The sequence below is a fragment of the Pristiophorus japonicus genome, chromosome 4 (assembly GCF_044704955.1).
Source record: "Pristiophorus japonicus isolate sPriJap1 chromosome 4, sPriJap1.hap1, whole genome shotgun sequence".
In the NCBI taxonomy this organism is placed as follows: domain Eukaryota; kingdom Metazoa; phylum Chordata; class Chondrichthyes; family Pristiophoridae; genus Pristiophorus; species Pristiophorus japonicus.
The window spans coordinates 37,857,202-37,885,063 of NC_091980.1; the positions used below are offsets into that span (position 1 = coordinate 37,857,202).

At 41.9% G+C, this 27,862-nt stretch overlaps 1 protein-coding gene across 1 annotated transcript in view; it reads left to right on the top strand.

Moving 5' to 3' along the window:
• Positions 1–27,862, top strand: part of LOC139262438 (teneurin-2-like) — an 84,410-nt gene that overhangs the window by 31,732 nt on the left and 24,816 nt on the right. Inside the window, exon 2 of the mRNA XM_070877629.1 lies at positions 10,713–10,982. Within this exon, the coding sequence (XP_070733730.1) occupies positions 10,713–10,982 (270 nt within the window). The remainder of the gene's footprint in view (positions 1–10,712; positions 10,983–27,862) is intronic.

Sequence of the window (27,862 nt, forward strand, 5' to 3'; positions counted from 1 at the left end):
ACTGGAAACATCCGCAAAAAATTCCAGAAGATTTGTCAAGCATGATTTCCCTTTCACCAATCTATGCTGACTTGGACCTATCATATCACCTCTTTCCAAATGCGCTGCTATGACATCCTTAATAATTGATTCCATCATTTTACCCACTACCGATGTCAGGCTGACCGGTCTATAATTCCCTGTTTTCTCTCTCCCTCCTTTTTTAAAAAGTAGGGTTACATTGGCTACCTTCTACTCGATAGGAACTGATCCAGAGTCTATGGAATGTTGGAAAATGACTGTCAATGCATCCGCTATTTCTAAGGCCACCTCCTTAAGTACTCTGGGATGCAGTCCATCAGGCCCTGGGGATTTATCGGCCTTCAATCCCATCAATTTCCCCAACAAAATTTCCCGACTAATAAGGATTTCCCTCAGTTCCTCCTTCTTATTAGACCCTCTGACCCCTTTTATATCCGGAAGGTTGTTTGTGTCCTCCTTAGTGAATACCGAACCAAAGTACTTGTTCAATTGGTCTGCCATTTCTTTGTTCCCCGTTATGACTTCCCCTGATTCTGACTGCAGGGGACCTATGTTTGTCTTTACTAACCTTTTTCTCTTTACATATCTATAGGAACTTTTGCAGTCCGTCTTAATGTTCCCTGCAAGCTTCCTCTCGTACTCTATTTTCCCTGCCCTAATCAAACCCTTTGTCCTCCTCTGCTGAGTTCTAAATGTCTCCCAGTCCCCGGGTTCACTGCTATTTCTGGCCAATTTGTATGCCACTTCCTTGGCTTTAATACTATCCCTGATTTCCCTTGATAGCCACGGTTGAGCCACCTTCCCTTTTTTATTTTTACGCCAGACAGGGATGTACAATTGTTGTAGTTCATCCATGCGGTCTCTGAATGTCTGCCATTGCCCATCCACAGTCAACCCCTTAAGTATCATTCGCCAATCTATCCTAGCCAATTCATGCCTCATACCTTCAAAGTTACCCTTCTTTAAGTTCTGGATCATGGTCTCTGAATTAACTGTTTCATTCTCCATCCGAATGTAGAATTCCACCATATTATGGTCACTCTTTCCCAAGGGGCCTCGCACAACAAGATTGCTAATTAATCCTCTCTCATTACACAACACCCACTCTAAGATGGCCTCCCCGCTAGTTGGTTCCTCAATAAATTGGTCTAGAAAACCATCCCTCATGCACTCCAGGAAATCTTCCTCCACTGTATTGCTTCCAGTTTGGTTAGCCCAATCTATATGCATATTAAAGTCACCCATGATAACTTCTGCACCTTTATTGCATGCACCCCTAATTACATGTTTGATGCCCTTCCCAACATCACTACTACTGTTTGGAGGTCTGTACACAACTCCCACTAACGTTTTTTGCCCTTTGGTGTTCTGCAGCTCTACCCATATAGATTCCACATCATCCAAGCTAATGTCCTTCCTAACTATTGCATTAATCTCCTCTTTAACCAGCAATGCTACCTCACCTCCTTTTCCTTTTATTCTATCCTTCCTGAATGTTGAATACCAATGGCTGTTGAGTTCCCAGCCCTGATCATCCTGGAGCCACGTCTCTGTAATCCCAATCACATCATATCTGTTAACATCTATTTGCACAGTTAATTCATCCACCTTATTATGGATACTCCTTGCATTAAGACACAAAGCCTTCAGGCTTGTTTTTTTAACACCCTTTTTCCTTTAAGAATTATGATGTAGCGTGGCCCTTTTTGTTTCTTGCCTTTGTTTACTCGGCCTTCCATTATTGCTTTTTACCTTTCTACCATCTGTTTCTGACTCCATATTACTTCGCACTATCTTGCTGCATAGGTTCCCATGCAGTATAATGTAGATAAATGTGAGGTTATCCACTTTGGGGGCAAAAACACGAAGGCAGAATATTATCTGAATGGCGGCAGATTAGGAAAAGGGGTCATCAATCATTGAAAGTTGGCATGCAGGTACAGCAGGCGGTGAATAAGGCAAATGATCTGTTGGCCTTCATAGCAAGGGGATTTGAGTATAGGAGCAGGGAAGTCTTACTGCAGTTGTACAGGGCCTTGGTGAGGCCTCACCTGGAATATTGTGTTCAGTTTTGGTCTCCTAATCTGAGGAAGGACATTCTTGCTATTGAGGGAGTGCAGCGAAGGTTCACCAGACTGATTCCAGGGATGGCTGGACTGACATATGAGGAGAGACTGGATCAACTGGGACTTTATACACTGGAGTTCAGAAGGATGAGAGGGGATCTCATAGAAACATATAAGATTCTTACGGGACTGGACAGGTTCGATGCGGGAAGAATGTTCCCGATGTTGGGGAAGTCCAGAACCAGGGGACACAGTCTTAGGATAAGGGGCAGGCCATTTAGGACTGAGATGAGGAGAAATTTCTTCACTCAGAGAGTTGTGAACCTGTGGAATTCCCTGCCGCAGAGAGTTCTTGATGTCAGTTCATTGGATATATTCAAGAGGAAGTTAGATATGGCCCTTATGGCTAAGGAGATCAAGGGGTATGGAGAGAAAGCAGGAAAGGGGTACTGAGGTTGAATGATCAGCCATGATCTTATTGAATGGCGGTGCAGGCTCGAAAGGCCGAATGGCCTAATCCTGCACCTATTTTCTATGTTTCTATGTATTGCATCACTGTTTTGACTTAGATGGTGGAATGTTTTTAGGGTGTCAGGAGGTGAGACACTCAACACAGAATGCCCAGCCTCTGACCTGCTCTTGTAGCTGCAGTATTTATGTGGCGGTCCAGTTAAGTTTCTGGTCAATGGTGAATGTCTAGGAGCGGTGGTTAGACTCTCTCTTGTTGCAGATGGTCAATGCCTGGCACTTGTGTGGTGTGAATGTCATTTGTCACTTATAAGCCCAAGCCTGAATGTCGTCCAGGTCTTGCTGCATGTGGCCACCGACTGCTTCATTATCTGAGGAGTTGCGAATGGAACTGAACACTGTGCAATCATTAGCGAACATCCCCACTTCTGACCTTATAGTGGAGGGAAGGTCATTGATGAAGCAGCTGAAGATGTTTTGGCTTAGGGACACCGCCCTGAGGAATTCCTGCAGATTCCAGTCAAGATTGCTTGCAATAACGATGAGAAGAGATAGAACAAGGCCCATTCGGCCACCAGAGTCATAAGAGAGTAATTGTTTGGAATGCTAATCATAATAGAGCACCAGTTTGTAATGCTAAAGGTACAATTCCACTGTGTGGACAGGTCGAGTGACTAATTCTCCAGCCTGAGTATCCAGAGCTGCCATCATCTACTACATGCTGCATAACTATACACTGGGGACCAGATGCAGGAAGAGGAGGAGAAACCATTATAGGATAGGAAAGAAGATGCAGCAGAGTATAGGGGAATAAGGTTGAAGGACATTGTCTGCCCAGTCCAAGAAATGTCAAGTGCTTTGATCAGGGACACATTGTCTGAGAAATAAGTGACTCATAAGCATATTCATATAAACACCCAGTATCTACTCTCATCACAATCTCCCCCAGTAACTAATTCCCAGTAACTAATTCTCAAAGTCTCGTCCTCCTCCTTATCCCAATAGCTCATTAATGCCAAACAAAAGGTGAAAATTAGCGTCAGTGATGGTGATAGACTTCTCCAGAAGACCAAACAGTAAACAGATGCAGCACAGTCTGGAAAACAGTCTGCAGTGCCTGTACATGATTCAGTACTCTATTAGCATCGTTCATCTGAAAGCAGGGACTATAATTATAATCCTGTACACATCATAGCGGAGGAAGAAAAAATAGGAGAAGCTGCATAATCCTTTCTCAGGTAGGGGGACTAGTTATTTATCGAATGTAAATTCAAAAAAAATTAAATCAAAAGTCAATTGCTTTATATCTTTAAAAATAGCTCTGCAGGAAGGGACTGAAAATCTTCATGTTAATTTTAATAAAGTTGGTGTAAATATAAACAGCACTGCCATTTTGTTCTCCCGCTGACGTTTTCCTCTGAAATTATTGAGAGGAGTTTCATTCTCTAAATATTGAAAGCTTTAGTTCTACATTGATTTTTACAGCCATTCTCTCACTGAGGGACAAAATCAGAGAGAGGATCTTCCCAAGTGGCTGTCGTGCATCTCTGCATGACCATCTATAATGCAATCTCTGGAGTCTCTAGAGCGGTCTCTCACCTGGGATGGTGAGAAGACAGAAAAGTGGAAAAATAATGAAGTTATTTACAAAAAAAAATGCAATACTCCCATCGCTAATCACAACACTTAAAATAAAGTAACTTTAAAACTGTTATTAATTCAGTCTGAATAGTTCACAATGTATTTCCAGTAATGCATTTCTGTTTTCAGCCAGCTGTATTTAGGTGTTAGCTACGGCTCAGTTGGTAACACTCTTGCCTCTGAGTCAGAAGAATTGTGGATTCAAGTCCTACTCTAGCGATCTGAGCACAGTCTAGGCTGACACTCCAATGCTGCACTGAGGGAGTGCTGCACTGTTGGAGGTGCCATCTTTCAGATGAGACATTAAACCGAGGCTCTGTCTGTCCCCTCAGGTGGATATAAATGATCCCATGGCATAATTCCGAAGAAGAGCAGTGGAGTATTCCCCAGTAGCCCAGACAATATTTATCCCTCAACCAACATCACTAAAAAAAAACAGATGATCTGGTCATTATCACATTGCTGTCTGTGGGACCTTGCTGCCTGCAATTTGGTTACCGCGTTTCCTACATTACAACAGTGACTATATATCAAAAAATACTTCTTTGACTGTAATGCAAATTAAGCGCATTGGACACTCTAAGATTGTGAAATGCACTTTATAAATGAAAGTCATTTTTTCTTTAAAAATGCAGAAAGCACAGTTCATGCCTTTACAACACGAGGAAGACGATAGTTTGCATAAGGAACAGTTGAGTGGAGGTGCACTCTGACAGGCTCACTCGTAGGTCAAAATCTAATCCACTGGAAAGGACTTTGATCAGTGCTGCTGGATTTTTTTTTTCAAATCAATCTTCACCACTGCATGCTTACCAAAATTCGTCAGTTGTGTGTTTGTGACTACAAAAAAGGAGCGCTTTCTTGGAACAGAATGAAGAAATGAAAGCAGTGTTGCTTTAGCAATCTGGATCTGCATCTTAAAAGTCGCATACGACATATAATGTTGAGTGTTGTCCTGGTCTCTTTACAAGTGAAATTTAAGACCGAATCCATTCTTGAACATATGTTTTGTCTTGCTAGGAAGCCGCGCTCCCACCGTCTGTATCTTGCTGTACCTGCAAAGGCAATCGATAGGAGTGGTAATATCTCCTCAACATCACTAAAACTCATTGAATTGTTAGAGTAATGGAAAACAAGAATTATGCCAGCCAGAACAGCTGGTAAGAACAGATAAATCCTCAACAGCTGTTCTTAACTGTTTTTTCGTTGGGACTTGACAGACTGGGAGAGATATAAACTTATTATGTGAGCTTAGTGCTCTTCAAAGTCTGAGAAAAGCTTATAGCAGTAAATACTGGCTTTTCTTGCACAGTATCTGGAGTTTGCATTCGGACAGTCGGGAGGCGCCCTCTGACCACTGCAAGTGAATCGCACTCTATTAAGTACTATTTTAATGGCTATATTTTAACAGGGCACTTCACATAACGTCTTGCTTCTTTGGGAACTGTTGTTGAGCAAGACTCAGCTTCGGCAACAACTTGTACAAAAAACATTGCTGATTCTCAACAAAAGATGCTTTTGTCGTAAAATTCCAATCACAAAGCATAAGAAAAGATTTTTTTCGAAATATGTCTTTTTCTATTTTGAAGGTGCTACACAGATGCAAGATGTTGTTGTGGGAAGCTGAGAGTTAGAGGCTGTAACACATTCTTTGAACGCGGATGATTTTTGAGGATATCTGTAAAGTGGGTTACAGACTTATTAAAAAAATCAGCCCTGGTTTATTCTCTATGTAACATGAACCCTTGGCAACGATGACACAGTTCTGAAAACCCATAAGACAGAGCCAATTGAAACTGCCTCTCATCAGCTATATTAAAATGAGGTACATGGGAATAACTTGGTAACCACTCCCAAGTACCGATTATTCTCCATGTAATAAATACAAGACTTGCTGAAGTGTGTTTTCTTTCTAATATTGTGACTGTACATGGGAAAAGTAAATGAGCTAAATGGCGAATTGGAGCTGGTAACGGAGAGAGGAGATTTGCTGGCAGACTGAGTACAACAGCATGGGATGAATTGGCTATTGTTGTATTGTGACATCTTAACTGAAATGATGTCAGATCCATTTATGAGGAAGTTTGGCATGTACTCTGTGATTAGTGAATTGTTTTTCAGAGGTGGGAAAGGCACCTGTCTTCTGTGGTGATCACAAGTATCGTTATTGTTAGAATTGATCTTTAATACCACCCGGCAGCAGAAATAATTGCTAAAAAGTCTAACAATATTTTAAAACAGTCAGCACTGCTGCTTTGGAATATGGATTCCGTGTATGTGGGCTACCCTATGTCACAGTTGGCTTTAACACCATCATAATTTATATTTTTATCACAAAAAAAAATAAACCCTGATTTGTAACATTTCTGACAAAATGCTAAAGAGCAACAATTTGTTCATTTCAAAGGGCTTTTACTCTGCTGCATTCATGGAATGCACTCCTTTAACATGTGCCCTGGTGTTTTGGTGTTTCCTCAATTTATTTTGCTTTACCTCTAATTGCAGTAAAGGAACTGTAATGGCTGATCCACAGAGCTCTCTTTGTCCCCACCTTGACTGATGAATAAAATGTGCTGTACAGTGGGGAAGAAGAGGGGCTGCTATTCCTGATTATTCTTCTCTCCCCTAATCCAGCGCACTCTCCTGTTGTGCCTTATTCCGAGCAGCATGAATGCAGGTGGAATTCTAATTCAGTGGAACGATTTGATGGTGAATGTTAGTGATAGTCAGAGTCCAGATCCACCAATCACTTAATGTGAAGCAAGTGCATGATCTTTGAGGATATGTGGCACAGTATTAATACAATATGAGATCAAAACATTTTGGAGCGAAAATGTGGTATGGATCATAATAGATATTCTTCTCATGGTTAAATGATCCATCTCGAAAGGCAAGATAAGGTTAACGTGCCAGTCACTCTACTTATGGGAGAAAGGGTCTCAAGATAACCAAAACTTATTAGCTGGGCTGCACTTATGAAGCAATGCAGGCCTGTTAAGTTGAGGCCTGAGTTTGAAGGTATGGAGATGCAAAGCAGTATTTGTGCAAGGAGAGAGTCTCAGATCTGCAAGCAAGGGCAATTGACAAGCTGAAGATGTCAGGTTGACAGATACAGAGCCCAAGTTTCCAGGAATGATAATTGGTATGGCTGAAACAGCCAGGAAAGAGCGTGGAATGCCACCAAAACAAAGGTAGCTAGCGGTAGAACATGCTGAGGAAGGGGCAGTTAGAAAAGCACACTGGGCATGAACGGCATCTGGAGAAGAAGAAATAGCCATGAAAAGGCAACTAGGTCCAGAAAAAGACCAGGAAGGGACAGCCGGGGAAAGATATTGGACATAAAAATTAGCTAGGACTTAGATAATAGCTAGGAGGATGCAGTTGGATTGAAAAAATGGTCTGGTGGGGCAGCTGGGAACATATACTGGGTACAAAGGTCGTGGAACTTAGGGGAAAAATCTATGAAGGAGCATCTGGAAAACTCAGGAGAGGAAAACATAAAGAGATATAAAGCAATACCAGTCATGACAGGCAATAACGCCCAGATATGCAAGCAAAAAATTATTTTTCTCTTCAATCAGTCATAAGTACACTTCTTGCTGCAAATACACAGAATTCATCTGTGATAAAACTGAAATCATAGTAACTTTTATTTGAACCATTGATGAGGCAGAATCACTGCCACATGAGATGCCAGACTAATTATTTCTGCAGTGTGAAGATAATGTTAACATTATCTAATCTCAAATTCTGAGGTCAGCACACCTTTCACCTTTCAGATGGGAGCCTTCAAACAGCATTGGTTTCACAGCTCTGCTACATTGAAGGTATTATTAGAAAATACCAATGAACACATTGGAAGGAGAAAATAGCAACATGTGTATTTCAGCAGCAGTACTGAGGATGTAGCTATAAGAGACCTAGGCATCTTCATTGCCTCAATGCTGAACATATCCAGCCAATACAGAGTAGCAATCAACAAAACGAATATAATGTTGAACCAAAAACAGAAAATGCTGGAAACAGTCAGCAAGACAGGCAGTATCTGCAGAGAGAGAATCAGAGTTAACGTTTCAAGCCGATGACCGTCATCAGTTCAAATGAAAGATCATCAACCTGAAATGTTAATTCTGCTTCTCTCTCTACAAATGCTGCCTGACCTGCTGAGTGCTTCCAGCATTTTCTGTTTTTATTTCAGATTTCCAGCAAATGTAATATATTGCTTTTGTTATAATGTTGAACTACATACCCAATACAGTGGAAAACAAATTAAAGGAAGTTGCGAACAAACTGTGCCATTATTATATCTCTGTGATATATTCAGGGATTCAAGAATACAAAAAGTCAGTATACAGGTATAACAAGTGATCAGGAAGGCCAATGGAATCTTGGCCTTTATTGCAAAGAGAATGGAGTATAAAAGCAGGGAAGTCTTGCTACAATTGTACAGGGTATTGTTGAGGCCACACCTGGAATACTGCGTGCAGTTTTGGTTTCCATATTTACGAAAGGATATACTTGCTTTTGAGACAGTCCAGAGAAGGTTCACTAGGTTGATTCCGGAGATGAGGGGGTTGACTTATGAGGAAAGGTTGAGTAGGTTGGGCCTCTACTCATTGGAATTCAGAAGAGTAAGAGGTAATCTTATCGAAACGTATAAGATTATGAGGGGGCTAATAAGTGGGTGCAGAGAGGATGTATCCACTGATAGGAGAGACTAGAACTAGGGGGCATAATCTTAGAATAAAGGGCCGCCCATTTAAAACTGAGATGAGGAGAAATTTCTTCTCTCAGAGGGTTGTGGATCTGTGGAATTCGCTGCCTCAGAGAGCTATGATAGCTGGTACATGGAATAATTTGACAGAAATACACAGTTTCTTGAACGATAAGGGAATAAGCGGTTATGGAGAGTGGGCAGGGAAGTGGACCTGAGTCCATGATCGGATCAGCCATGATTGTGTTGAATGGCGGAGCGGGCTCGAGGGGCCGTATGACCTACTCCTGCTCCTATTTCTTATGTTCTTAATACTCAGCAGAAATGCTCATAGCAAATATAAACTGGTCAGACCACACTTTGAGCACTCTGATCGCCAAGAAACAAAGGAGACGTTCAAGAGTGCTGGAGGCAGTGCAGAGGCTTATCTCCAGTATCAGGGCTCTGAATTATAAGGAAAGACTGACTGCAGAGACGTGAGCTTGTCATCCTGCAAAGAGGGAAGTGTCTGAGAGGTGATATTAAAGAGGTTTTTAAAATAGTAAATGGTATGGAAAAGGACTATCCAGAATACTATTTTAAATTTAAAAAGTGGGACTAGGACAAGGGGACACAGATTCAAACTGGAAAACGCTAACTTTAGGACTGATATCATGAGGTTCTTCTTCATGGAGAGAGTGATTAACTTGGAATGGCCTTCTGAACATCAATCGGGTGAATGTAAGGTTTTTGAGGATGGATGCATTAAGATGGGCCCAATGGCTTTCCTCATCTATAAGTATCTGGTGATCTTGCAAACACTAAAATAGCAGTCTTCATTAGGCATTGAACGTACAGGTGCACCAGCGCCTGGGGGTATCTGGAAGCTGGCCATAAGACTGCAGTTCCTGCTCAGTCACCACAGGCTGTTACGCTACTGTGAGCACTTCATGTCAATCAGATGCAGGTTGATGTTAATCAGCCTACAGTTTCCAACAGCAGATTGTGGAGCAGTGTTAAAACCAAATGGAAGGAGCACTTGACACCATCTGGAACATTTACAGTATATTTTTAAAGCCTCAGAAACTACCAGAGCCTTGCCCTGAACAGAACAGGAGTCTGGCCCTGTGCCTTCCACACAAATCAGCCACAATATATTCATATTTAAAATTGCTCAGCCAAAACCTACCAACCTGGGCTGGACAGCAGAGCTGACCTGCACCAGATTGGTGGAAGGCGATGGCAACCATGGTTTTTGGGATAAAATGCTTGCATCTTACTGACAGATAATTTAACTACGCAAAATGTCTTCTGCTTCACAGCTTGAAATACCCTGGGGCAAAGGCCACTGCTTTCTGGTGGTGGTATTTACACCCATTTGACAGGAAATTGGCCATTGCTAAATAAATAAATACTTGCTTCATAAAATTTGTTGCTAGGTATTTGGTTAATGCACGTAACCCATACAGCGGCGAACTAATGCAGTCGGACCAGTTGTCCACTTTGCAACCCACCCGATTTACTTTCCAATGAAATCTCGAATAGAATGGGGCAGCTTCCCAGTCGGTTTTAAAAAGTAATTCATTTGAAGACTATGCGTAACAATTTTTGAAGTGCTCCTCTTTCCTTTCACCTCACAGATAATGGGGCATTTTTGGTGTTACTATACAATTTGATTAGGAATCAAGATAAAGAGCTCAGGCTGGAACTGGATAAGTTCCTTGCTGCTGCTCACTGTACAAATCTAATACTCTTGAGTATGATTGCACTGTCTCTGTAAGTAGGGAGTGCGTGATATGTATCCTTCTTTTGTTTATGTGCAGGAGCCAATTTCACACTGACAGAACTGGGAATCTGTGAGCCCTCCCCTCACCGCAGCACTGCTTATTGTCCAGACATGGGGCTCCTCCATCGTGGATATTCCCTGAGCGACGCAGACTCTGACACAGAAGGTGCCATTTCTCCAGAGCATGCTATTAGGTTATGGGGGAGGGGCATCAAATCCAGACGCAGCTCAGGGCTGTCCAGTCGAGAAAATTCAGCCCTCACATTGACCGATTCAGAGAACGAGAAGGAATCTGATGAGGAAACAGGTATGTGCGTTTAAAAGCCAGTAATAGTATAGCTTTCAGTCTTGCCACCCCTTGGAAATGAGAAGCTGCTGTTCATTTTGGTGCCTACTATTTTTGATGCAGTGGCACGGTAAACAAGATAAGTTTGTAAATAAATCCATTTTTCTCCTTCTTCAAGGGGACCTTATGTCATTGTATCATGGTGTTCATGATACTTTAGAAGGCATATTTTTATCTCATGGTTTAGGTCTAGAGAAAGATCATAGAGTGGCCACATAAGATAATGAACCGTCAGTGATGAAGTCATAGCACTGGCATCTTACCATGGGCCAATACCCTGTTTAGTGTCTACAGTTTTGAAACAAATTATTAATTTTGCTTATATAAAGAGATTCCATAATAAGATGAGGATCAACATGTGACCTTCTGATGAAGGTATAGCGCTATGTTCCTACTTTCAGGGCACCAAAATATAAACAACTGAGTGTCTTTTTCCAAACATATGTTAAACATAGCCAGTACTGGTGAGGCTAAAATTATTTAATGAATAATTTTAAACTCTTGCACTATTAAAGCACTGACTTGTAGCAATCTAGCTGACTGTAATGTCCTGTGGTAAGATCATAGCGCTATACCTTCACCAGAGGGTCACATGTTGACCCTCTCATCTTATTATGGAATCTTTTTATATGAGAACAACAAAGTGTTTGTATTGTAACTATGGTACCAAGTTTTAGTTTGCTGTGAGGTTTCCTACTTCCACTAGTGAATGTATTAGCACAACATATGTCCAATTTATATGCCAACACCTATTTGCTCAAGGAGAAGCTAATCATTAAAGCAGGATTTGATTATGCTTTAGCTGCATCTTTTGACTTCTGGTTGGTCACATCTTTGTGCTTTTGTGTACTTTTTGTGCATGTTGTTAGAAATAACCAGTTTACGGCTATCTCTGGTCTCTTTAAATAATTAGGTTTGAGTGCAAACCAATATGGTGGATGTGTTGTGTTTAATCAGAGTTTAAGATGGAATATAACACATTAGTTATACAGCAAAAACATACAACCGTGACAAGTAGCTGGTACCGATCCAATCAGACAGAGGGTTGGCGCATGTGAGCAGTCCTCTGAGCGGCCTCTCTTCCTTTCGTCTAGAACCTCTTTAAAGCATAGGACCTCTCTCAAAAATGCGTTCGACCAGTCCAACTTCTGTATAGCTCTCACCTCCACCATCTGTGATCAAGCCCGCAGGAGGTTACTTTTATTCTCTTTTTAGGGATGAGCCTGAAATTAGATATTGACAAGAAATTTTGGCCCATAGAGGTTCCCTTAAAAACTCAGTACCCAATGGGGCTTTGAGTTCTTTGTTTCAATTCTTGAATCAAAGCCCTCTCTAAAGATGTCTCATGATCTTGTTCATATATCTTTCCTTTCTATACTTTCTCAGGGTTCCTTTATTGGAATTCATGTCTTATCTCCCTGGTCTCTATCCTTTCGGATACAATTAATACAAGGCCTGGCCCTGTACCCTCTCAACCATGAGGCCCAAAGCCAGAGCTGTCTCACTTCAATCAGTTGTTACCATCTTTACGATCGAGCAAACGACTCCATTTTGAGATTGTGTTTACCTTAACTTCGCAAACAGTCTTGTTAAACTAACTTCAATCCCTCCCAAGCAGTATACATAAAATACATAAACAAGATTCAAGTCTAAACTTAAAACAACAGATAATCACTTGGAAACAAGGAGATTATATATAGTACAGAATGCTATACCATCCGCAGGAAACCAAAGCACATTAGCCCGAAGAGACTCCTTGTCTCCAGCTCTAACACAATCATATAAACACAGCATTATTTGTGTCAATGTTTTGTTCGCATAACCATATATGTTTAGGTATCCCTAATTTCTTACAATGTGTATGTCCAATTTGGGTTCCCATACATGGTGGATATCAACTCTATGGAAAAATTGCAGGGGAGAATTGTAGAATGATACCTATCCAAAGAACTCGTATGGTGATAGGGTCCAAGATGTGGGGCTGTTTTCGTGGTGATATGATTGAGATTTTTAAATGGATGAATGGATTGAGTCTGTTTGGATAGGTCAGTGAAGATGGATAAGGATCGTTGGGCTAGATGGCATGTATAGAAAATATGTAAACAAAAAGCTAGGTTAGATGCCATGAAGTATTTTTCTCAAAGAGTCATTGCTCTCTGGAAAATAAATACCTAAAATGCAATAGGTGCGGATACATTACAGTGTTTTGAACGGGAACTTGACAAGTTCCTGAGTGAAGAGGATGTTTCTAGTTATAAATGGTAAGCTGCTAGGTAACCGTGAAGAGTTATGAGTCACAATGATCTTCTGGATCCAGTCTTGATTGCCTTCAAGAGTTAGAAAGGAACTTCCGAGAGATTTTCCTGAATTGGCCATTTTTTTTCCTTTTTTCACCTCTGAAAGATAGGTTTAAGTCAGTGGTGTATGTGATTGCAGCATGTCAGGACAGGATTGGCTTGATGGGTCTGAGGTTCTTGCCCCACCTTTCTTTGCATGATTGAGTGTGTGAGACAACCTGTTATATTCTCTGAGGCAGCAAAGCAGAGGTGGGGACAATATGTTTTTTTCAAAACCTTAAAATATTAACAGTAGGATTAAGGTTAACATTGATAACATTTTTATTGTTAGATGAGCACACTGAGTTTCTTCTGGCTATCTGAAGCTTCTTTCAACATACATAGCCGCCTCAGGCCCAAATGTTGATCGCACACATCAAGGTCAAACATACATTAGATCAAACAAGCATAAACAAGCTACAGCATACATTTACATTTCATAGAATCATACAGCACAGAATGAGGGCATTCAGCCCATCATGCCTATGTCAGCTCTCTGAAAGAGTTACCAATAGCCTTGTATTTTTTTTCTTTTTAACTATATATCTAATTCCCCTTTGAAAGTTACTATTGAATCTGCTTCCACCACCCTTTTAGGAAATGCATTCCAGCTCATCATAACACACTGCATAAAATAAATTATCCTCTTCTGTGTCCTCTGGTTACTAACCCTCTTGCCAGTGGAAACAGTTTCTCCCTATTTACTCCATCAAAATCCCTCATAATTTTGAAATAATTTAAATAGAATGAAGATGAAGCTAGTTAGTGAGATATAATTGAGCAGAGTATGTTTTCACTGAATGACTCAGCCTTGCAGTCTTACCCTTCCATTAAAATGCATTCCCTTGGTCAACTGTCTTGTTGGCTTGTTGTCCATTGTTGCTTAAATTGATCTTGATCATTCTTCTGTTTTTGGTACAATAGCTGCACTGATAATATTTTGGAGCAGAAACTCTTTGCTACCACTCTTTGCTACCGCTAGATGTCACTAATTCACTGAACTACCATGCTGCCCTTTGCTGGGATTGCATGTGTTTTTAAAAGTTCACCAACGTAGCAGTGGATAATTGCGCAGCACTGTAGACCTCCAATATATTTTATCCTGGGTCATGCTGCTTTAATGTGAATGGGGGATTTGTTTCTGTCTCTGCCTCTGTCTCTGTTCAATTAGGCGGTATTGGTTGTAGGTGAGGAATTATCTGTCTCGGTGAAAAGTTCGGGGGAGGAGACAGCTGCTATGCAAATGAGTGGCTATCAGTCTCAGTGTAAGTAGAGGAGGAGGACTGTGATTATCTCATTGTGCAGTGAGGCGCGAGTGCCTCAGTGCGAATGGGAGCCCATCGATGTGGGCATGCAGCTGCTTCTATGAAAAAGAACTGTGCCTGGCTCAGCTTGAGTGGAGGCCTGTAGTTATCTCAGTGTGAGTGTGAGCCTGCCGCTGTGGCAGTGCGAACAGGATTGTGCCCCTCATTCTGTGCAAATGCAAATCTGCCCCTGTCTCAGTAGGAAGGAGAAGCTTTCTGTCTCACTAGGAATACTGGCTGTGCTGGTCTTAGCCCACAATGCTCTATTCACATTGAAACTTGTTAGCCTTATTCTGACACTCTTCAGTAATAGATCTTACTTCCTGCAGTCTCAGAAGGCCTTGTTAGCCTTGTAAGATGAAAACGTGGTTTAGGTAGCAAGTCCCCAGTTGAATTTTGGTGGAAATGTTATCCAATACTATGCCCAACAATTGAAAGTGGCCACATCGGTGTCAGAAGCTATGCACACAAAAAAATGCAAATAATGACAAAGAAAGCCAGAGTTAGATAATTGGGTGAAGTTGCTTGTACAGAGCTCCCATGCAGTTTCCTTTTCTTTTTAAATGAGTGTCTTCCTTTGTTTTGTCTTACCATGAGAGTTCTTAATATTATAAACTGTTACAAACATTTGACACGCCTGACTGCCCACAGTTCTGTCCAGAAGTTTTGTTGTAAGGACACTCTAAAAGAACAAATCTTTTACAAATGGGCTGCAGGCCACATCCCTCTCTATACATGCCCAGATCTCACTACCCAGCTTGCCTCGCAATCTGGCCGTGTCAGCACCTGTGTGTGTGCCTTGCTGCTCAACCCTGTCAGCAGCAATCTGTGCTTCACTGCCTAGCCTTGTCAGTAAACCGTGTGCACTTCACTGGTTAGCCCTATTTGTACGTGCTTCTGTCTCACCACCCAACCTCACATTGTGCACATCGCTGGCCAGCCTCCGGCAGTACAGACCAGCATCTTACCACAAGCCCCACAGGAACAGTGTACACCTCACAGGCCAGCCCTGTTGGTACATGCCTCACCGCTCTACTATGTCAGTAAATGCTTGTGCCTCTCTGCACAGTTAAGAAGGAGCCTGTGTCCCACTGCCCTGTCGGTCCTGAATCTCATTGCTTGGCCCTGTCGGTACCAATCTGTACCGGACCAACCAGCCCTGGCAATGCCAATCTCAGCACCCAATCCTGCCTGCACCAGTCTGCACCTCAACACCCATTTATGTGCCACAGGCCCCCAGTCAGCATTAATGTCTGTGTAATAGCAGGAGATGAGAAGACCACTGCTTCAAAAGTAATATTTGCACTGTGTTAATGAAATTATTTCTGAGTGTCTTCACCTAGAAACTTGACTTCATAAAAAAAATAGAAGAAGCTTTTTGGGATTGTTTTAAGAAAATCAGTGGGTAGCTCGGTTAATTGTTACACTGTGATGTCATGTTGTCTATGGGCAACAGTAGAATACCATGTGACTCAAAGCAGAGAGACGGGAACAAGAAGGAAAATTCAACCCATCAAAGTTAATCCCTGTGGAATCTTAACTCCTTCATCAAAGCATCCAATTGCATTTGGAACAAGCCAATGTTTTGCCTTTATCACCCTGACTGTTGGATTATTTGAAACATTTATCATCACCCTTGGAACTGATATTTCAGCAGGACAACATATATTCTATATTTTACAATTTTCACATAATGTGTACTTATGTCAAGCATGGCCACCAGTCACTGAAGGGTGAGACGCTGCAATGATACTATAGCTCTGTCCTTGTGTGCCCATATGAAATGCAGTGTTTATGGAGTGTTTTCCTCGTGCTTGCCAATTTCAGTAAACAACAAGGTAGCAGACAAGAGAAATCAATGCATTTCAATTGATCTGCTGATCCTAAATTAGCTGTAATATAAGATGGTAATGCAGTAGTTTATGTAAAATAAATGTGCAAATCTTCTGTGCTGTAGTAGATTTCCATACAGTGCTCGATCAGTAGGACACCTTGGAAAATGAATTTATTCTTAGAGATACTGGCTTGACAAAATAAGCATTTTGCAATTGGGTGTCATGCCCTTAAATAGTGGTACCAAATTGATGGTGCTTGGTGTAAGGTTCAAGCATTGAGTAAGTGGTTTTATTTGGACCCAGGAACCTTGAAAGCTGTGTGTTGACAAGCTCGCCTGAGAAGTAAGATAAGCCTTTGATTGCTGAGTGGCTAATGAGAAACTGATGGATTTTGTACAATGGTTTATGAATTGCAACCAGCAGTCTCTGTTTTTCTTATCCTTTTCCTTGTTTTTTTTAAGCATAGGAGGTTGCAATAAGTTTGCTTCAAGTCTTCCCTCGTGTTTTACGATCTGTGAAAGGGACCAGGAAGATCTAGGGAGTTTGCGCTATTTCGTAGATTCATCTGTGATCCTGGCTCCATATCAAAACAATCAGTGCATGGTCAAAGCAAAGTACCAAGGAAAGTACCAAGTGTAGAATTGTTAACCCGAGAGAATGGTGCTTGTTAGAAAAAGAAATCAGTTCCAGCGGGAATGCAGAAGTTTCTGTATTGGACAGGGGACGCATGAGATTTGGGAGCTCTGGCTATGGCCCAAACAGAACAGCATTTTCAAAGCTACTTTCCAGCTTTCACAATTTATAAAAGAATAAAAAACTTGCATTTATATTGCACCTTTCATGAGCCCGGGACATCACAAAGCGCATTACAGCCAGTGAAGTATGTGAAGTGTAATCTTTGTTGTAATGTAGGAAACGCGGCGGCCAATTTGTACACAGCAAGCTCCCAGAACAGCAAAGTGATAATGGCCAGATAATATAAGAACATAAGAAATAGGAACAGGAGTAGGCCATACGGCCCCTCGAGCCTGCTCCACCATTCAATAAGATCATGGCTGACTGATCATGGACTCAGCTCCACTTCTCTGCCTGCTCCCCATAACCCTTTATCCCTGAGAAAGAAATTTCTCCTCATCTCAGTTTTAAATGGGCGGCCCCTTATTCTAAGATCATGTCCTCTAGTTCTAGTCTCCCCCATCAGTGGAAACATCCTCTCTGCATCCACCTTGTCAAGCCCCCTCATAATCTTATACATTTCGATAAGATCACCTCTCATTCTTCTGAATTCCACTGAGTAGAGGCCCAACCTACTCAACCTTTTCTCATAAGTCAACTCCCTCATCCCCGGGATCAACCTAGTGAACCTTCTCTGAACTATATCCTTTCGTAAATACGGAAACCAAAACTGCACGCAGTATTCCAGGTGTGGCCTCACCAATACCCTATATAGCTATAGCAAGACTTCCTGCTTTTATACTCCATCCCCTTTGCAATAAAGGCCAAGATTCCATTGGCCTTCCTGGTCACTTGCTGTACCTGCATACTATCCTTTTGTGTTTCATGCACAAGTACCTCCAGATCTTGCTGTACTGCAGCACTTTGCAATCTTTCTCCATTTAAATAATAACTTGCTCTTTGATTTTTTTTTCTGCCAAAGTGCATGACCTCACACTTTCCAACATTATACTCCATCTGCCAAATTTTTGCCCACTCACTTAGCCTGTCTATGTCCTTTTGCAGGTTTTTTGTGTCCTCCTCACACATTGCTTTTCCTCCCATCTTTGTATCGTCAGCAAACTTGGCTATGTTACACTCAGTCCCTTCTTCCAAGTCGTTAATATAGACTGTAAATAGTTGGGGTCCCAGCACTGATCCCTGCGGCACCCCACTCGTTACTGATTGCCAACCAGAGAATGAACCATTTATCTCGACTCTCTGTTTTCTGTTCGTTAACCAATCCTCTATCCATGCTAATCTATTACCCCTAACCCCGTGAACTTTTATCTTGTGCAGTAACCTTTTATGTGGCACCTTGTCAATATGTTGTAGTGGTGTTAGTTGAAGGATAAATATTGGCCAAGATACCAGGAGAACTCCCCTGCTTGTCTTTGAATAGTGCCATGGGATCTTTTGCACCTACCTGAGAGGGCAGACTAGGCCTCGGTGCACTCAAGTATCAACCTAGGATTTGTGCTCAAGTCTGTGGAATGGGGCTTGAACCCACAACCTTCTGACTCAGAGGTGCTAGTACTACCAACTGAGCCAAGGCTAACACCTTGAACGAGCAAAATGTATTTACATAGAAGGTTGTTACAGCAGGAACTCCTTTGCCACAGGAATTGGTTAAGGCACACACGATTGCAATTTTGAAGGAATTCTTGGTAAGTAGAAACAGGAAAATATATGTCCATGGGGAGAGAGTGGAGCTGTGGGGTTATATTTGGACTGCTCTAGAAAAGAGTTAGCACAGATACAAGGGGCTAAGTGGTCTCCATTGGTGTTATAAATTTATATGGTTCTAATTTAATGTAAGTCTTATATGTAAGTTGTGAGGAGGAGGCAAAGAGACTTCAAGGGGATATAGATAAGCTAAGTGAGTGGGCAAGAACATGGCAAATGGAATATAAGGTGGAGAAATGTGAAGTTATCCACTTTGATTGGAAAAATAGAAAAGCACAGTATTTTTTAAATGGAGAGAGATTGGGAAATGTTGGTGTTCAAAGAAGCTGGGTGTCTTTGTACACAAATCACTGAAAGTTAACATGCAGGTACAGCAAGCAATTAAGAAAGCAAATGGTATGTTGACCTTTATTATAAGAGGATTTGCGCGTAAGAGTAAAGATGTTTTACTACAATTATATAGGGCCCTGGTGAGACCGCATTGTGTACAGTTTTGGTCTCCTTACCTAAGGAAGGATACACTTGCCATTGAGGGAGTGCAATAAAGGATCACCAGACTGATTCCTGGGATAGGAGGATTGTCCTATGAGGAGAGATGAGTAGACTAGGTATATTCTCTAGAGTTTCGAAGAATGAGAGGCGATCTCATTGAAACATACAACATTTGCAGGGCTTGACAGGGTAGATGCAGAGAGGATGCTTCCTCTGGCTGGGGAATCTAGAACCAGGGGTCACGGTCTCAGAATAAGGGGTCGGCCATTTTGGACTAAGATGGGGAGACCCTTCTTCACTCAGAGGATGGTAAGTCTTTGGAATTCTCTACCCCAGAGAGCTGTGGAGGCTCAGTCGTTGATTATATTCAAGACAGAGATCAAAAGATTTTTGGATATTAAGGGAATCAAGGGATATGGGGATAGTGCAGGAAAGTGGAGTTGAGGTTGAAGATCAACCATGATCTCATTGAATGGCGGAGCAGGCTCGAGGGGTGGAATGGCTGACTCCTGTTCCTAATTCTTAAGTTCTTATGTTCTTTGGTATGGTATGGAATAGAAAAGTATATTCCAAGTTCAATCGACACTTAGGAGGAAGTAGTATATTTGTCCCTCCCATGTCCCTAGATTAAAAATGGGGAAAGGCAGCATGTGGTCCCACTTATAGTTGCTGCCCAGTGACCCTGGAAGGTTTACTTTTATTAAAATCAGCTAAGAATAGGATTAGGCTTGGTCCACTGTGTACCGTGTAGTTGAATAGCTTGTTCCCCTCGTCCAGACTCGGACAGGTTGAATGACCACTTGGATAAGGGTATCTCAGGCTTACATTGAACTGTACTTGCACTTTCAGGACAGTGATGACTTTGCTGAAATGTGGCTGGATTTTTCAATGTAAAGTTTGGACAAGTCACTGTCACATATGTGGAGATCACTGCTGACTTTGAAAGGACCTCACAGAACAAGCAGGAGGACTGGATGCACTCTTAGATAATTACTTTAATTTATTACGTAACTGTCTCCCAGGTTACCAAAGTTGACACAGTAGCCTAGCTAATGTGAACTGCTCCCATTATAAGGTTGGGATTCTCACTGCCATTTAACATTACTGGAGGAAATTAATTTGAAAGAATGAATGAAATACAGCCTTGGTATGAAGGACAGGAAAAGAAATAGAGTTGAGTAGGAGGCAGAGATGTAACCAAGGATCAGAGCAGCATAAGCAGGCAGAGATGCAGAGAAAGATTGGAGTAAGACAGTTGGCTTTTCAGCTCTCTGCTACTGACAACTAGCTCCTTGCCATGGGGGTTTCCTATTTGGCGTATTCCCGTCTCCTTCCCACAGACAACAGTACCAAGGCTAAGAAAGAGTGACATGTACATGGATGGATTTATTTACTGTGGCTGGCAAAAATGCATTCAAACTGATTTAAAGGAAATGACTAAAGGAAACTTGTGTCTCATGGCTTTAGCACTTTGGGAAATTGCTACTTGGCTGATTTTGGCAGGAGAGATGCTGTGGTCCTTCCAGTGCTCTCAGTATGGTGGGGGCCATGATGATTGAAAATAAGGATTATAAAAAAGCAAAGATGTGTCAAAATATTTCCTACAAAGGATAAAGTAGATACTTCCTCTGGCGGGGAAATCCAGAGTAAGGGGCATAATCTTAAAATTGGAGCTCGGCCATTCAGAAGTGAAATGGAGAAGCACTATTTCACACAAAGGGTAGTGGAGATGTGGAATTCTCTCTCCAAAAGATGTGTATGATGGTTCAAAACTAAGATTTACAAATTTTTCTTAGATAGGAGTGTCAAGGATGTAACTCAATGGCAGGTAAATGGAGTTGAGGTACAGATCCGTCATGATTTTATTGACTGGCGGAACAGGCCCGGCGTGCTGAATACCCTACTCCTTTTCTTGTGCTGCATTAATGGCTCCCCAGCTAAAGGGTTTGAGAATTTCTATTCTTTTCTACTAAGTGAATATCTTACAATATTTTTCATATTCAGGCATTTGCATTACACTACTTACAGTAGCCAATTGGACAGAAGATATTCTGGGAGACACATTGATCAGGAGAGCGACAGAGAAGAATACAGGATTTGAATTCTGTACAACTTGTTTTTAAAAGAAATTCTTCCCGTATGCCATATTTTCAGTGAAATCTCCATGCAATAGGATGGGAGCACTGCATTATAGGGAGTAGGCTGAGATACTACAACTACTTTTTATACTTCACTAAATTTAGAAGTGTACTATACCTGAAAGATGGCAGGAACCTTTTATTTGGCTTGTGTTGGGATCAGTATGAACATACAAGGAAAGAGTGATTCTGTGAATGGTAATACATTCATACCATCACACTTGTGATGTCATCGATTAAATTTGTTCTAAAATTGTGTTTTAAGTGTCTGATATGAAGCATTTTGCGGCTGTTGATTTCAATTTCATTTTCACATTTGTACAATACAATTAGTTGGCACGGCTCAATAATTCCATTACCATTTATCTACTGATGGTCATAATGAAAGATTTCAGCGTGGTTTATGCTGCATGAAAGGACTTGTGCTTTAATCAGCTCTCTGTCCACTATCCTAGCACAAAACACATTAAAGGCATTTCTAAAGGATATCCCAGTTCAGCTTGAAAACGTATGTACAATGAATTCTTGCCCAAGGCCATCAAATGAACACTGTGCAGCACGGCATGGCCGCAAGCAGAGATATAACACAAGCACACAAATAAATGGAGCTGACATAGCACAGTACTCAGAATAGATTGGACACCACATTGCCATACAGGAGATGATAAAGGTATACACACAAGTCACAATAGTATAACTTTCTTATTTCAACATTGTTAGCTCAATGCCACTATCATTTGGCAAGAATGCCTGACCTTTAGTTGACAACTCATCAGGCTGAGCATTGACCCAACACAGATGAGGAGTAAAATTGTCTTAAAAACATTATATGCGCCCAAATTTACTAATGTGTTCAGAGATAAACAGATCAGATAAACACATACTGCTGCCTCTGGCATTCTGCATGAACCAATCTTGAATAAATAGGGACTAAATTATTTGATCGCATATATTGTAAGGAAGAAATACAAGTCCTTGACATTGTTGGTTAAGTTTGGAAAAAGTTATTTCCTGCAAAGTTCTAAAATTGAAAACAAAATTTGGGTAGAGGCCATATGAGGAAAAACATTGATCCAGCTTCAGAGACATCTGCATGAAAATGATCAAATGCCATCAAAGATGAAAATCTGAAATGTTTTTATTTCTACCCATAAGCATCCTTGCGTCAGCTCATGATTCTTGAAAATGTGACTGATTGAACTTGGCATGCCTAGCTGAACAGTTAGTCTCTCACTCAAGCCAACGAATTGAGTGCAGGCTAGGTTTTCCTGTGGGGATGCATAGGAATAATTCTCCTTCATTTAAAAAAAAAAGAATAATTGTTTCATGATCAAACAACTTCTATTATGACTTAGGCAATATACCAACTCACTGGTACCAGAGACAGCAGTTGTGAACTGGCTGGTTCTCTGGGCAATGGGCAATGAAAATAATATGACAGGATATGATCACTGCATATGGGGATGGGGGCCTGCCTTTCCACAACCCTCTTATAAGACATAGCCAATGGTACATACACCCCTAGAAAATGCACAAAGTGCAAATACAGGTTAAGATATTTTGTGATTTTGACTTTGCCTGTGCACTGTATTCAGATTTTGTTTTTCAAATTTATCCCATGATATTGGGACTGAAAATCAATAAACAATGAATTAAAAAACAAGCATTTAAGGGGGCCAAAATTCATGCATGAGAATCCAACGGCTGCCGCTTTGGGGTCAACTGGCCGACCTGATACTGCCCGATTCTGAAGACCGCTGAAAGCGTGTCATCAGAATGCACACCACTGCTTTCCCTGACCTTAAAAATCTTCCGACCAATAGTCAGCTGCAGAAATTGATCCTCCACAGCGCGATGCCCCCGACAGGTTTTTCTGTCAGTGTACCCTCTAAAGACTGTGAGCAGCCTGGCAGCACAGCTGCCCTTAAAGGGGAGGGCCCACTGCCGTGGCCACCATGTATTAATTTTTGCCAGCCGACTTCCCGATCAGCCTGCAAAATAGTGCCCCCGGGTTCGGCCAGACCGCCAACAAGCAGCCTGGCTCCCCTTCTTGGGTGTCAGGTAACAGGCCCGGCTGAAACCCTCCTTGGTGACCCAGTGGGCGAAGATAAAAAAAAAAGACAGAATCTCTTCCCTTTAACGGAAGGGAGAGAGCGTGGTGACACACACACGCTGCGTCATCACCACTACTCCACCGCTGATTGACAGCCGCGGAGTCCCTGTCTGACCTATATTCAGCCACTTAGCCTGGCTTTGAGTCTATGGCCCGCCCCCATTCTGACATATTTCCTCTGGGACTGCTGAATTTCGGCCCCAAGATGTCAAGAGTTCCTCGACCCCTTTTTACTGATGGAAGGGTTGGAGAAGTGTAATAATTGGCATAGCCATGCTGTTTCTTATGGCTGCTACAGATGAAATCTTGTGTATAACAGCACACCTTTCATGGATAAATAGAAAATATCACATGGGTCCTGGTGGAATATGACATTTAAATTGTGAGTGGAGTTAGCCACCTAATAAGTGAACAATAATGTTAAGAATGGGGAAAGTTCAGTTGATTATTTTAAAATTTGTTCATGAGCTTTGGATGATGCTGCCAAGGCAGTACTTATTGTCAGTGTTTCCGGTAAGCTGCACAGCCGTGCGGCGCTCTGGACCACCCTCCCCCCGCTCAGCCGGATCACCGTCTTTTAAATGGGGAAAACCGCACAAGCGTGGTATTTTGAATGGGCCGCGCACCCAAAAAAAATTAAAGGGAATATTGTTTATTATCCCTCCGTTGTTGCACTCAAAAAGAGGTGGTGGGCCCTCTCGTAGAAATGCTGCAGTCCTTGTGGTGATGTTGCTCCTATTATGGTGTTCGGTAGAGAATTGCAGGCTATTGACCAAACAACAATGAAGGAACTGCAATATATGTCCAAATCAGAATTTATGATATTTGGAGGGGCAACTTTGAGGTGATGGTGTTCTTGTCCTTCTCGGTGGTAAAGGTCACAGGGGAGGGAGGTGCTGCTAAAGTAATCTTGGTGCTGCAGAGCAGATTATATGTTCTACAACCACACTGTATCACTGGAGGGTGAAAAAGAAGGGCGGCAAGAGAAGGGATAACCAGCCGTGGATAACCAAGGAAATAAAGGAAAGTATCAAATCAAAGACCAATGCGTATAAGGTGGCCAAGGTTAGTGGGAAACTAGAGGAGTGGGAAAATTTTAAGCGACAGCAAAGAATGACTAAAAAAGCAATAAAGAAAGGGAAGATAGATTACGAAGGTAAACTTGCGCAAAACATAAAAACAGATAGTAAAAGCTTTTACAGATATATAAAACGGAAAAGAGTGACTAAAGTAAATGTTGGTCCCTTAGAAGATGAAAAGGGGGATTTAATAATGGGAAATGTGGAAATGGCTGAGACCTTAAACAATTATTTTGCTTCCGTCTTCACAGTGGAAGACACAAAAACCATGTCAAAATTTGCAGGCCACAGGAATGTGGGAAGGGAGGACCTGGAGACAATCACTATCACTAGGGGGGTAGTGCTGGACAGGCTAATGGGACTGAAGGTAGACAAGTCCCCTGGTCCTGATGAAATGCATCCCAGGGTATTAAAAGAGATGGCGGAAGTTATAGCAGATGCATTCGTTATAATTTACCAAAATTCTCTGGACTCTGGGAGGTACCAGCGGATTGGAAAGCAGTTAATGTAACGCCTCTGTTTAAAAAAGGGGGCAGGCAAAAGGCAGGTAACTATGGGCCGGTTAGTTTAACATCTGTAGTGGGGAAAAAGCTTGAAACTATCATTAAGGAAGACATAGCGGGACATCTAGATAGGAATAGTGCAATCAAGCAGACGCAGCATGGATTCATGAAGGGGAAATCATGTTTAACTAACTTACTGGAATTCTTTGAGGATATAACGAGCATGGTGGATAGAGGTGTACCGATGGATGTGGTGTATTTAGATTTCCAAAAGGCATTCGATAAGGTGCCACACAAAAGGTTACTGCAGAAGATAGAGGTACGCGGAGTCAGAGGAAATGTATTAGCATGGATAGAGAATTGGCTGGCGAACAGAAAGCAGAGAGTCGGGATAAATGGGTCCTTTTCCGGTTGGAAATCAGTGGTTAGTGGTGTGCCACAGGGATCAGTGCTGGGACCACAACTGTTCACAATATACATAGATGACCTAGAAGAGGGGACAGAGTGTAGTGCAACAAAATTTGCAGATGACACTAAGATTAGTGGGAAAGCGGGTTGTGTAGAGGACTCAGAGAGGCTGCAAGGAGATTTGGATAGGTTAAGTGAATGGGCTAAGGTTTGGCAGATGGAATACAATGTCGGAAAGTGTGAGGTCATCCACCTTGGGGAAAAAAAACAGTAAAAGGGAATATTATTTGAATGGGGAGAAATTACAACATGCTGTGGTGCAGATGGACCTGGGGGTCCTTGTGCATGAATCCCAAAAGGTTAGTTTGCAGGTGCAGCAGGTAATCAGGAAGGCAAATAGAATGTTGGCCTTCATTGCGAGAGGGATGGAGTACAAAAGCAGGGAGGTCCTGCTGCAACTGTATAAGGTATTGGTAAGGCCGCACCTGGAGTACTGCGTGCAGTTTTGGTCACCTTACTTGAGGAAGGATATACTAGCTTTGGAAGGGGTACAGAGACGATTCACTAGGCTGATTCCAGAAATGAGGGGGTTACCTTATGATGAAAGATTGAGTAGACTGGGTCTTTACTCGTTGGAGTTCAGAAGGATGAGGGGTGATCTTATAGAAACATTTAAAATCATGAAAGGGATAGACAAGATCGAGGCAGAGAGGTTGTTTCCACTGGTAGGGGAGACTAGAACTAGGGGGCTCAGCCTCAAAATAAGGAGGAGCCAATTTAAAACCGAGTTGAGAAGGAATTTTTTCTCCCAGAGGGTTGTGAATCTGTGGAATTCTCTGCCCAAGGAAGCAGTTGAGGCTAGCTCATTGATTGTTTTCAAATCAAAGATAGATAGATTTTTAACCAATAAGGGAATTAAGGATTACGGGGAGAGGGCGGGTAAGTGGAGCTGAGTCCACAGCCAGATCAGTCATGATCTTATTGAATGGCGGAGCAGGCTCAAGTGGCTAGATGGCCTACTCCTGTTCCTAATTCTTATGTTCTTATGTTCTTATGTTTCCCTTTGATCCCCACTGATCAGTTTTGTTGGGGCATCTTGGTGCCATATTTGGTTGAATACTGCCAAGGGCAGCTATGCTTAGCTCTCCTTTTGGCATTCAGCTCTTGTTTGCATTCCTGGATTAAGGCAGTGATTAAATCTGGAGCAAAGCCTGAACTGAACAGGTTATTAGCAAGTTGGTGTCGCTTGATGGCATTATTGATGACTCCTTCCAACACTTTGCTAATGATTGGGAGGAGACTGATAGGGCAGTAACCGGTTGGGTTAGATTTGTCTTGCTTTTTATAGACAAAACATACCTTGTGTGTTTTCACATCGTCGGTTATATGGCATTGTTATAGCTACACTAGAATAGTTTGGCTCGGGGCTCAGTAATGCCAAACCCACCATCTTATAAACCATGAGACAAACGCTTAGAAATCATGAGATTTGGTAAGAAATCATGAGTTGCTAATTTTTTCAGACATAAATCAATATAGATTGAAATTCATTTATAAACCTTATTGGTGACTTTAATTAATCTCTAACAGGTCACAACTCTTTACAAAAGCTATACTACTGCATCTGAAAATGCTTTTCAAAAAGCGTTTTTTAAAAATCCTACGAGTTATCACCATGCTGCCATTCATCTCAGTTTAAGGTTACGATGACTGATATAAAATTAGTTCTACAATTAAGCATATATATTTATGGCTTGGGCCACGTGCCAGAAGGAAGGGGTGAGCATTCCACCCACTGCCCGCTTGTTTGATGTCTGATGTTAAAATCAAGCCTCAACGTTCCTGTGAACCAAAACCTGCGCTATTATACATGCTGTGTCTGAGATAGTCGAGAAGTAACAATACATTTTATTGTTGTTTTTGGCCACCACCATAAGCTCTGCTCCTTGTCACTGACTCCATCCTCCTCCCCACTCATTCAGGCTGAACCAGCCCATGTGAGACTTTGACCTCTGTTTGACCTAGAGCTGAGCCCCAAACACCACATCCTACCCATCCCCACAACTCCTTGCCTCCACCTCTGCAACACTGCCTGTTTCTGCTTCGACCTCAACTCCTGCATTGCTGCAATGCTTTACCATGCTTTTGTCACTGATGCACTCTTTCTGGCTCTGATTCTCCAAACTGCGTGATGTCTGACTCGTCCAAAACGTAGCCACTCTTACTCTTTTCT